Genomic DNA, 12181 nt, shown 5'->3' on the forward strand with positions numbered 1-12181 from the left:
GATATGTATATTCTTCCGCGTTTGCTCTTGTCTCACTCTAGTTTCGTAGTTTATTAGGCAGACAGGATTTAATGAGATAGCAACAAACACGAAACAATACATGTCAAAATGTTTAAATTCATATTATTCTTATGGTCAAGAGAATACTGCATGTGATTCACAATTCCTAAAAGCTTCTTTTAGCAACAATCTCTTCTAACAGTTAGGAAAAAATTCAGAACGTAGAGTTGGCCACATTGACAAACATCCCAAACAGTCTTGCCAGTCGGATTTTCGTAGTACATTGAAATGCTGCTACAGTCGACGATGAACAATACGGAATTTGTATTTACTTCGTTGGATAATATATGAAAATGCAGTGGTCGAAACTCGGGGCGGGGAAAAAAGCTCGTCTTCCACTTTTTTTTAAATTTACTTACTGACGCAGAGGTTTTGTCACCAGTATTTATCTTTGTGCCTGCAAAGCATGCCTGTGTAGCACTGCATATATTCGACGGCAGCAGTTAGTTGTGGCGCGGCACCTACCAACATTTTTCAGAACTTCCACTTGCTTTGCACTCGATTCTAAGCCGCAGACGGTTTTTTGGATTACAAAAACCGGAAAAAAGTGCGGCTTAGATTCGAGTAAATACGGTACGTTTACTTACTCATTTTTTTGCTCTCTTAACTAAGTTCTTAGCAACTATCATTTGATTCAGTTGGTAATCAATAGTAGGTTGTTCTGGCCAAGTAAAGCATCTAATAAGAGGTTCACCTACAAAGGGTTTACCTATTACTTCCAAAGTTGTTAGTCCACTTGATAAATGTGGTAATTCATGTAAAATAATCTCAAAGTCTCTAATTTTCATTGCCCATGAAATATGTTCTTTATGGCAGTATGTGCAGCATAATTTCCCAATTTCTTTCATAACCCTTTCATACGGGTTAGAAGATGGGTTATAGTTGGAGATGAGTATTTGACGAATATTTTCCCAAACTAGAAATTCTTTAAACTCGTTACTAGTGAACTATGGTCCATTGTCGGAAAGGAACTGCTTCAGTTTTCCTACCTCAAGGAAGTATTGTTGCAGACAGTGTATGACCATTGGTGTGTTTGCTTTCTTAATAGGGTACAACTTAACATACTTCGACCAACATTCTATGAGAACAAAAATGTAAGACACTCCTCCCTTCCCTTTTAGAATTGATCCGAAGAAATCTGCAGCAGTTAGGAATAATTGGATACATTTTATGTTTAACGTGAGTGTTATCCTCTTTTATCTTCTGACAAATTTCACAAATTTTAATGACCAATGCTATTTTATGTCCTAGCTTTTTAAAGTAATAGAACTTATTCATATGTGCAATACATTTCTTTATACCGAAATGTCCATACCCCTTATGAATGTACCACACTAACTCGTCTTCTACTAAATTTGGTATACATAAATGCCAATGTTGCGTTGTCTTACTGTCTCTCCAGAACAAATTATGTCCTATAATCTTCCACCTTCCATCTTGATTAGGCGGTAATGACTTCCTAACACACATAGCAAATACATCTATAAAATAGGGATCATGTTGGATGGTACATGCTATTTTCTGAGCCATTTCTTGCACCTTGTTAAGTGGATATTCTAATGTTAAAAAATTAACCGCAAAAATTATGCCAAGTCCTGTATGTTTTAGTTCTTTTATGGCTTCTGGTAGCTGAGACAAAGCATCGGGTACAACATTCTCCGAAACCTTTATATACTGGATTTTAATGTCATATTCTTGAAGAAACAACATCTACCGCATCAGTCTACTATGTAGTAATTGACTATTCATTAAAAATGACAGAGCTTGGTTATCCATATAGACATGTATTTCGGACCCCCATATCAGTGTTTGGAATTTTTGTATACCCCATACTATGGTGAATAATTCTTTTTCTGTTGCTGTATAATTTAATTCAAGTTTGTTGAGACCCTGGCTAGCGAAACCCATTGACCTATGGTCTATACTTTCTGAACCCCATTCGCCTCGGAAAAGTTCTGCAGCTATACAATAGTCTGATGCATCGGTTGAAATCTTAAATGGTTCACCCATCACCAGATGGTGCAATATTGGTGATTCTTATAGTGCCCGCTTTACACTTTCAAATGCGTTATGTGCCTCTTGGTCCCAATTCCAAGGTGCTCCCTTCCGTAAAAAGACACACAAGTCGAGCGCTGTTTAACTCTTGACTTTGTATGTAGTGCCTGTAATACCCTGCCATTCCAAGAAATCCCTTCAATTGTCTGATGTTTCTATTTCTAGGTGGTGGACACTACTTAATGGCCTTTATACTTTCTGGATCAGACTTAATTCTTTGTACACCTACGATATGTCCCAAGAATTTTAGTTCTTGCCTTGCAGAGTGCGATTTCGACAGATTTATTGTTATACCTTTTTCTTTTAATCTTTTTAGGGTTTTCCTCACTACCAGAATCAATAAATACCTCGACTTCAAAATCTTCTAGTTTTCCAATTATGATCAGTTGTGGATTAACTGTAGTTATGCCAGGTTCCTCTAGTAGCAACCATTCTTTTGTTGGTACTTTATGTGTAAAGCAAGCATATTTATTATGAGGTAGGACTTCTAATGTATTTCGACGACCTGGGCCCCGGCCCTGGATCCAGATCCAGATCGCATGACGTTTTCCTCATTATTGGTAATTACTGGCTGGTTACCAAATCGAGGTATTATGTCTCCATTTTGAGCTCTATTATTACTAGGTACAAATTCCTGTGTAGTTACTGGGCCTATATTTGAGGGTGGATGTCTTTTTTGATAATTTTCGTTACCACTGTCCAAGTTAAATAGCTGTACTCTAGCCATATTAGTTTCACATCTTTTAAAATTACTACTATTGCTATTGTTATTATTATTATTATTATTATTATTATTATTATTATTATTATTATTATTCCTCCTGTAGTTCTGCTTCTCATTTTGATGCATGTCCTCATTTCGGTCTTTATTTATTGCATAAAGTGCGTCCACAACGAATAACAATTCTTCTACTGTCTTCCACCTGCTACATAATATGTCTTTTCTAGCGTGAGTGGGTAATCACCTTATCAAAATTCTTACCAATCCCTCTTCCTCCATGGGTTTATCTAAATATTTTGCCCTTGTTAAATGCCAGTCAAAATATTTTCTCATCATACCCCATGTATTGTTATAATACTTTGGGTCCCACAAATCAGATATTAACTTTTATTTGGGTGCTTGTTGACCAATGCTTCTCCTTAAACCTTTTCTGAAAGTCCACCCAGGACGAGAAATTCTCTATAATCACTGTGCCCCACTCTGAGGCTTCTCCTAGAAGGTAACCTGCAGCGAATTCTATCTTTTTTTGCATCTTCCCAATTATTCGGCAAGGCTTGATTAAATAGTTTCAAGAAATGAGTTGGGTATACATCTCCACCTGGTTTAAATTTTGGAAAATCCAGAATTTGCTCCCCATTGTAAATCTGTCACCACCTCGCTAGTCAACACTACATTCAGTGAAGCCACCCTTTTCTCTACCTTATCCTGGCTGAGGTTAAACTCTTTCCACAAATCATCCATACTTCTCCTATTATCAATAAGTTCTGAAACTAAACGTGATGGAACGTTGTTTGGGTTTACCCTCTCGGCAACTTTTCGGTCGATTATTTCCTCTACCTGTTCCTCCAGACCGCTTATATTTATGGTGGCCGGGGTTGCTAGCTTTTCTTTAAAATTTCCCTCCACGTCATTGACTCGAGTGTTGACACCCGCAATTTCACTATTTCAGACCAGTCAGGCCCTTCTTTAGCAATTATAGACATGGCTTGTTCTGATGTCTCTCAAACTTCTTGTATACAGTCCATACTCCTATAGACTTCAGCTCTTGTGAGCATCTAATACTAATTTCATTTATATCAATTACACAGTAAAAGTTCACCCCACAGTCTTTTGTAACACTTCTTACTAGAATAATAAAGTTTTTATCTCACACTCACCTGGCATTGAATTTTATGCTGCGTCAGCAAGCAGGTGTAGAATCGGCACCAGTGAGTAGCACAGGCGCCGGCAGCGTCGAACGTTGGTTGCAGTGTTGGCATCGGCAAGCGGATGCAAAGTCAGCAATGGTGAACAGCAGCCATTGCAGTCGGCAACGGTGGCGGGTTACTGCGTCGGTGTCATTGGCTGGTTACTGCCTTGACGTCGTTGGCTGGTTACTGTGTCAACATCGGTTGGTTATTGCGTCGGTGTAGGCATGATGTATGTGGGTGAGAAATACTTCCTCCCCACACCAAAAACTCCTTAGTCAAACAGTTGAGATCTTCCCTCTGTTCTCTGGACATAATTACTTTTTCCCATCTTATATTGTGTTGCATTCGCTATAAATACAGTTCCTAAAACCCCTCAAGGTTCTCGCAAGTCCACAATCCGCAACTCTAGAGAATCGGTAAGTAGGTAACTAAAAAGTGTATTTTCTTGTCTTTTACATAATTCAGCTGTTCACAATAATAACTGATGTAGCACCGTCACGGAGTAAGGCGTGCTTGCTCCTTCTGCTGGGCGTGTAACTTCTGTGACTAGCGCGGCAACCAGTTTCCCGCGTCCATCAACCATCCACCTTGTAGCATTCTCTTGACACACGTCAACCCTGCACATACAGAAAACCGGCGCGAGGTAGACCTCTCCCGTCTCTCACACTCGTATGTAAAATATCGGGTTTTCGAGACAGTGGAAAGCTGAGGGTCTGTAGAATCTGTGTCAAAATTCCCGAAGCTCTACAACACGTGCTTCAAATCCTGAAATTCAGACATTAGATGGTCACCTTCTGAGAGAGTCTTTGCTGCGTATAATAAAGTGTTCAGGACCACATTCTTGTATACAGGGTGGTGAAAATTGTTGAAGTTTAAGTACCAGACAGTATTTATAGATGAATGAAGAAGCCGCCCCCCTGCCTTCCACTCGACTAAAACTTGGTGTAATGGAGGCTTGCCATCCCTCCTCATCTCGATAGTAAATTTAATTTTAGAATGGACACCACTCATCTGTTCGATGAACTGCTGCAGTGCATTTTCTTCATGAGGTCATATTAAGCAAGTGTCTTCAGCATACAGCAGGAACCAAGACCGATGCAACTTAGTAGATTTCGGAGCTTGCTCTTCGAACTACTTGATGAAGAAGTATGTGATGGTTGGAGAGAGTGGGGATCCCATGGCTGTGCCATCCGTAATGGTGCTCAATGTAGTGATCAGCATCCATATAAACTGGGCCACATAACATTTGCCACAGTCACAATTTACAATATTCCATGTGATTGTGCCAAACATTATGTGGGCCAGTCTTTATGGATGTCGATCGCTACATTGAGCAACAATGTCCATCTTCAATATAGATATTTAGAAAATTCAGTGGTGGCTAAGGAAAACCTCTTAAAGAAACACAAAATATTGTTGGAACAAATGAAAATACTCGCTCACACTTCGAGCTATTGGAACTCAGTTATTAGGGAAGCAGTTGAAATTGGACTATGTGAAAACAGCTTCAATAGAGACACCAGCTATGCGCTTCACAATGCATGGAAGCATGGACTTGATAATGAAAGATTACAGAGGAAGACTTCTCACAGGTTACTGCGTGGTGTAAGGAATGGCGCTCCAAGCAACCCTGGATAAAGAATGCAAACAAAATTTATACAAATTGAGGGTGTCACCTAAGTACTCGCCATTTCTGTGTTGCCTTCACGATGTAATCAAGCCAGTCAGATGCCGTCCTCTAGATATAAAAGTGGAAGCCCATCAATTTTGTGGCAGTCAGACTTTGCCTCCGTCATCATCACTCGGGTCTATCATTGAAAGCTGGGGATTTTATCTGCATTTGACAGAGCAAGTAAACTGAGAACTTTTTATGCTTAGCTATAATATAACTCCCCATCCACCTTGTTCCACGTTTTTGGGCCCATTTGACATTTTGGTTACATGTAATCTATTACCTGGCAAATCTCACTTTAGTTTTTGTGAAGACAGTGGTCACAGCACTTTATTGTTTGATACTGGGGTGAACTATCTGCCACTGGTAAGTGAACTCTTATCATTGACATAAGGAATTATGCTTTGGATTAGCCACTAGTTATGGCTCATAATAACTTTCAATCCTCTGGACTGCTCCAGATAATAATTCAGGTTCGAGCATAATATGACTGAATGACTGTTCATTTACAGATGATCAATGTATCTTATAAAGAGGAATAGGAAGCAGCTAGCTGGTAGACGATGTTGCTCATCTTATTTACACATCTTCCACAAAGTCAACATAACATTCATATTGAGTGACTCAAGTTGTAACATAATAGCCCCAGTACAACATGTTGGTCATGTTCTTTCTTGTACACAGTAACAGCCAGTCTCCTGTTGCTCTTTTTCAGTAATAAGGCTTTAGAAAGTGGAATTCAGGTTGAGTTGACTTTTACTAACATTTAAAGTAGCTCATGGCTTTATGGACCCATTTAAACACAATCACTGTTCGAAGGTAAGACAAGAGCATTGATTTGCAACAGCAACAAGAGCCACCCCATCAAAGAGATTGTGATGGTACTTCTTTGCTTTATATTCCAGTGAAAATTACAACTTTCATAAGTAATTCTTGACTCAAATATAATTCATAATTTACCATTGCATTTACCACATCAATCAGTATATTATTAATTTATTCAATATTAAAAGAATCAAAACTTATTTTCTGTGGAAGTTGCGTCTTAAGACTTTCAGCATGTCAGAGGCCAGTACTCCTTTCTCATAAAGTGGATGAATGTAATCCATGCCAACAGATTCTTTATAAGATAATTAATCTTTTTCACACAGTCAGTTAAAAACAATATTTGCTTTGTTCTGATTGGAATGACACATTACACAATGATCAACTCAGTTCATGTGGCTGACATCACTGGTATAGTAACTGAAATTAGCTACCCATATTTGCTGACCAGTTTTTAGAGAAACTTAATTTAACTCTTGCTATGTAGTAATTACATGTTTCATCAATGCCTTGGTGGCTGCTGCTGCCATGCCTTGCCAATAAATTTTCTGAAATTTTGTAATATTGTGATTATTGGTTGTCTTCTTGTTGCAGGCAAAAATGTGGAGCGAAAAGAAGTAGAGGCAGCGCATTTGATAAACAGTCAATTACAATTGATCAGCAAAGATTTGGTATGTATAAAAACAATAGTTATAAAAATTAAAATAATAATCCAATAATAATAATAATAATAATAATAATAATAATTCAATAATAATAATAATAATAATAATGGTGGTGGTGGTGATGGTGAAACTGAAACTGAGGAGGTATTACTGCATCATCAACAACAATGTTAAAGCTGCTGTACCATTGGGAATATATATTTTACCTGTAGCTCTTAAAATGTCAAAGATGAAAGAAAACAGCCCTTACTACATAGAGAAAACATTTTATGGAAGGAATTAAAAAAAGTATGCTCTAATAAACATACGAGTGATTAAGAGGTATCTACTGAATTACGTCACATCAAATTTAAGGGGAAACATGGCCTAGTTCTCATATAATTTCTAGTCCTATTCCACCAGTCACAAAGTGTAGAGATAATTATAACAATAAATAGAAAATTATGAAAGAATTTTGGGAAAGAATAAGATAAAGTGGGTCATGAACTTGTTATAAATATAAAGAAAGAGGAATGGGTAAATGAATCTGAATTACTTGAATTGGGCTTATCACACAACAGAAACTACAGGTTGGAATATCAATATAAGGAAAAAACAGATTGCTACTCTCCATAAAGATGACCCATTGAGTTGCAGAGGGGTACAACAAAAAGACATTTACACATTAGCTTTCAGCCGAAACCTTCTTTAGAAAAAGAAACCCACAAACACAAGCAAGCACACCTCATGTATACTTGACCACCATATCCAGCAGCTTGGATTGGAGAGCTGGTCTGAGCTGCCGGAGATAGCAGTGTCTTTTGTAAGTAGATGTGAGTGTCTTTTTGTTGTGTCTGTCTGCAACTCAGTGTCCAATCGTTATGGTGAGTAGCAATCTATCTTTTTCTTATGTTGTTGAAGAGGATTTAATAATGCAAGAGCCGTACAACTGTACCACACGTTTCATATAATGCTCCAAAATAAGACTGACTAAAGTGAAAATTAGTTGAATTCAAATAAAAAATTGCTTTCAAAGGCAGTATATTGTTGAATATGTTCTTGGGTTACACTCAAGTCAGGGTAAAATATCCGTCAAAACTTATCTTTTCTGTAATTCTCCTGGTATGTTAAAAGGAAGCTTTTCTTAAGTTGTCCGTGGTTTACTGAAATTCAGTTTATGAATACTCATTTTCAGTAAAGCAGTCATCAATTCCTTTCCCATTGACAGTAATAAGTGCCTTATATTTTGTAGTTTGCAGATGCTGAAGTGTGAAAGGGAAACAAAACTAGGGCCATCCATAGGGTTGGTATCTTTGGTTTTATAAAGTTTGTGAGAGCTGGTGTATTTAAGCTGCGGGTTGGTTCATAGGTGCGGACCACCCTTTTGAAACAAAGACAGGGGGATAAATAGCAATTTAAACTCAGATAACTTGAAATCGGTGAGGGAGAACGACTGTGAGGATCCAGAATGAGATTTTCACTCTGCGGTGGAGTGTGCACTGATATGAAACTTCCTGGCAAATTAAAACTGTGTGCCAGACTGAGATTCGAACTTGGGACCTTTGCCTTTTGTGGGCAAGTGCTCTGCCATCTGAGCTACCCACGAATGACTCATGACCTGTCCCCACAGCTTCAGTTCTGCCAGTACCTCGCATCCCACCTTCCAAACTTCAGAAGCACTTCTGCTACAGTTAAGAGAATGCTGAATTCTTCTAAGTGGAAATATTAACTTTTTATGTTACAGCATACACCTGAAACACTAATTTGTAGGCCAAATTTTTGTGGCTCATAAATAATGATAAATCGCGTAGTGTCAAATGTGTTAAGTGATTTGATTCTATTTGAAGTATGTAATCTGTGTTGCAATGCGTGACTAATGTGGATATTGCCATAGGGTAGTCAAAGAGGGAGTGGTATGTGTAGATTGTGGGTTGGATTTTCGGTTAGGTGACTGTAGTGGAGAATCAAATGGGGAACTCAGTCAGGCTCTACCATGGAACTGTAGGCTCTGCAAGATAGACAAGAGGATCACTGAATAGGAGGCAGAGGTTTGTGCCCTTCAGGCTCTATTAGAACATGCAAAAGTTGAGTTAGGTATATTGACAGAGGAAAAAGACTGTGGAAACTGAGTAAAGGTAACAAGCAGTGGGTGAAGGGGCAATAGCTTCTCAACTTCATCTACATTTGAGCTTACAGTGTCAAGTAAGCTTGACGTTGTTACCTGAAGTAGAAGGGGAAGAACCTCATCCAGCTGTAGGTCACAGTAGTGTGCAGGAGACTTCTAGCAAAGAAACTCAGTTTAGGGCCATAACAAAAGAGAATAGGAAGAAAAGAGTCTTGCTGCTAGGCAATAGCCGTGGGAATGGTGTAGGCCAAATGGTACAGAACAAATTAGGAATGGTGGCCTGGATGAAATGGGAATAGCAGCTACATGTACAGATGTGAGTTTTGTGGAGATACTGCAACCCCATGATCAGCTTTGCTTTAACATTGCTGTGAGTCATGTGGACACCGAGTTGAGTGGGCTGCTGCTGACAGAAATGAAATCTCATGTGTGTCTTGTATATGCAGTGCCTGTTGTTACAATTGCGAGGTGGGATTATACTAGACAAGGCCTACACCTGAATGGGAGAGGGAATGATGGGTTGTTTGAGTTTATTGCGTATAATATATGAGAGGCCACCACCACACAAAGTAAGATCCCTGTGGTTATTGGTGTCAGAGAGGCACATTTTTTAGGTTAGCATTGGGATTCAGGCACACTGTTTTGAAAGAAGTCAAAATAACAGAAGACCCCCACAGAATCCTCAGTCCTCGAATGGACGTACTACTTTTCATAAACTGTTTAATTAAACAGTAATAAAATAAACTGTCATTATATCACTCTGTTCCCGTGTACAAGTGTTACCCGACAGTACCGTATTTACTCGAATCTAAGCCGCACCTGAAAAATGATACTCGAAATCAAGGGAAAAAAAATTTTGCGAATCTAAGCCACACCTGAAATTTGAGACTCGAAATTCAAGGGGAGAGAAAAGTTTTAGGGCGCAACTCCAAATCGAAACAAAGTTGGTCCATTGTAATATGAGATACAATTTAGGTCGAATGAATGACGATACAGCTACAGTAGTTTGGTTCGAGTCGTAAGCTTAGCAGTTAAGCTTTACCAGGTAGCCATTGCCATGCGTCAGGCGCTCCGTCCGTGTTTATACGAGTACCCTTCCTTTTTCACGTGCTTCGCGTGGTTTGAATAGATTGCTTATTTTTCTTTTATCTGATAAATGCCGTTCTCTTTGCTATAGGTGTTTACGTCACTCTAAGCTGAAAATGCATTATTGTACTGTGTCGTGCATTGTTTGATGCATTCTGATAATGTGTGTTTACGACCTGTCGCCGCTCGCGGCATGGCTTGCTTTTGTGCACGCTAACGCCGCTTACAATAAAAAAAAAAAAAAATAAAAAATAAAAAAAAAAAAAATAAAAATAAAGAGGAATTGTCTCATTAGCGAAACAATGGCAAGAGACTGCTATTTGTTTTTACTTACACTGCTGCTTTCTTTGATAATGATCAACAAGAACCAAATAATAGACTGCGAATGATAGAAGATGTTCTGAACGAGAGTTTAGCTAAAATTTTTCTCCGTTTGAAAATCTTTGCATACGCCTCTTTTGTACATTACATTCTGCACTGAAATTAGTCATCTTAGATTTAAAAATCTAGTCTATTGCCGTGCTTCATTTCTGACTGTATCACCATTAGGCATAAGAATAATACGAATATAAACATGACATGATATGTATATTCTTGCACGTTTGCTGTTTTCTCACACAGTTCTGTAGTTTATTAGGCAGACAGGATTTAAATGAGATAGCAGCAAACACGAAAGAATACATGGCAAAATGTTCATATTCGTATTATTCTTATGGTGAAGAGAATACAGCATGTGATTCACAATTCATAAAAGTTCCGATTAGTAACCATCTCTTCTCACAGGTAGGAAAAAATTCAGAACGTAGAATTGGCCATATTGATAAACATCCCAAACAGTCTTGCCAGTCGGATTTTCGTAGTACATTGAATTGCTGCTATATTCGAAGATGAACAATACGGAATTTGTATTTACTTCATTGGATAATGTATGAAAATGCAGTGGTCGAAACTCGGGGCAGAGAAAAAAGCTCGTCTTTGACTTTTTTTTTTTTATGGTTTTAATGGATGCTGAGGTTTTGGCGCCAGAATTTATCTTTGTGCCTGCAAAGCATGCCTGTGTAGCACTACATATATTCGACGACAGAAGGTAGTTGTGGCGGCACCTACCAACATTTTTCAGAAGTTCCACTTACTTTGCACTCGATTCTAAGCCGCAGGCAGTTTTTTGGATTACAAAAACCGGAAAAAAACTGCGGCTTAGATTCAAGTAAATACGGTAATCAGCCACTTGAAACAAAAAACAGCTCACTTGCATCAGCTGCCAGACAACCACTTATTTGATTACTAATTATCTTGTAAACAACTGTCTCATTGTGGAATTGTGCTGCTCACTTGTAATCTGAGACATTTTCTTGTATGAATCATAAATTTTTTATCACCTAGCTTGCTGTTTATTTTTATCTCACAACTGCTGCCTTGGGCATATGACAACACAACTTATAACTGTTAGCTGAAGCAATAATGAAGGAATAGAATGGGCTCACAATTGTAAAACAGTGGAATGATGCAAGACAAATGTTATTTTGTACATAGGCACATCCACTTGAGGGTTAAGAATGCACAGAAAAGTGAGGTTAGCTTATTTAACCAAAATATTAGAGGATTGAATAAGGTAGAAGAGTGTCTTGTTTGTTTGGAAAATTTAGAGAGCTCTGAAGAGATAGACAGCCTGTGCCTATATGAGCATCACATAGCCGCAGAGCTAGATAAGTTACGTATAAAAGATTACACTCAGCACCTTAGTCATGCAGCACTACTACAGGAAAAGAATGAGTTGTTACATCTATTGAGATAGAACACAAG

General features: G+C 38.3%; 1 protein-coding gene across 1 annotated transcript in view; it reads left to right on the forward strand.

Moving 5' to 3' along the window:
• The window catches only part of LOC126188864 (uncharacterized), a 245249-nt gene that overhangs the window by 108154 nt on the left and 124914 nt on the right, over window positions 1-12181 (forward strand). Inside the window, exon 7 of the mRNA XM_049930512.1 lies at window positions 7118-7194. Coding sequence (XP_049786469.1) covers window positions 7118-7194 — 77 coding nt within the window. The remainder of the gene's footprint in view (window positions 1-7117; window positions 7195-12181) is intronic.

Source organism: Schistocerca cancellata, chromosome 5 (genome assembly GCF_023864275.1).
Source record: "Schistocerca cancellata isolate TAMUIC-IGC-003103 chromosome 5, iqSchCanc2.1, whole genome shotgun sequence".
In the NCBI taxonomy this organism is placed as follows: domain Eukaryota; kingdom Metazoa; phylum Arthropoda; class Insecta; order Orthoptera; family Acrididae; genus Schistocerca; species Schistocerca cancellata.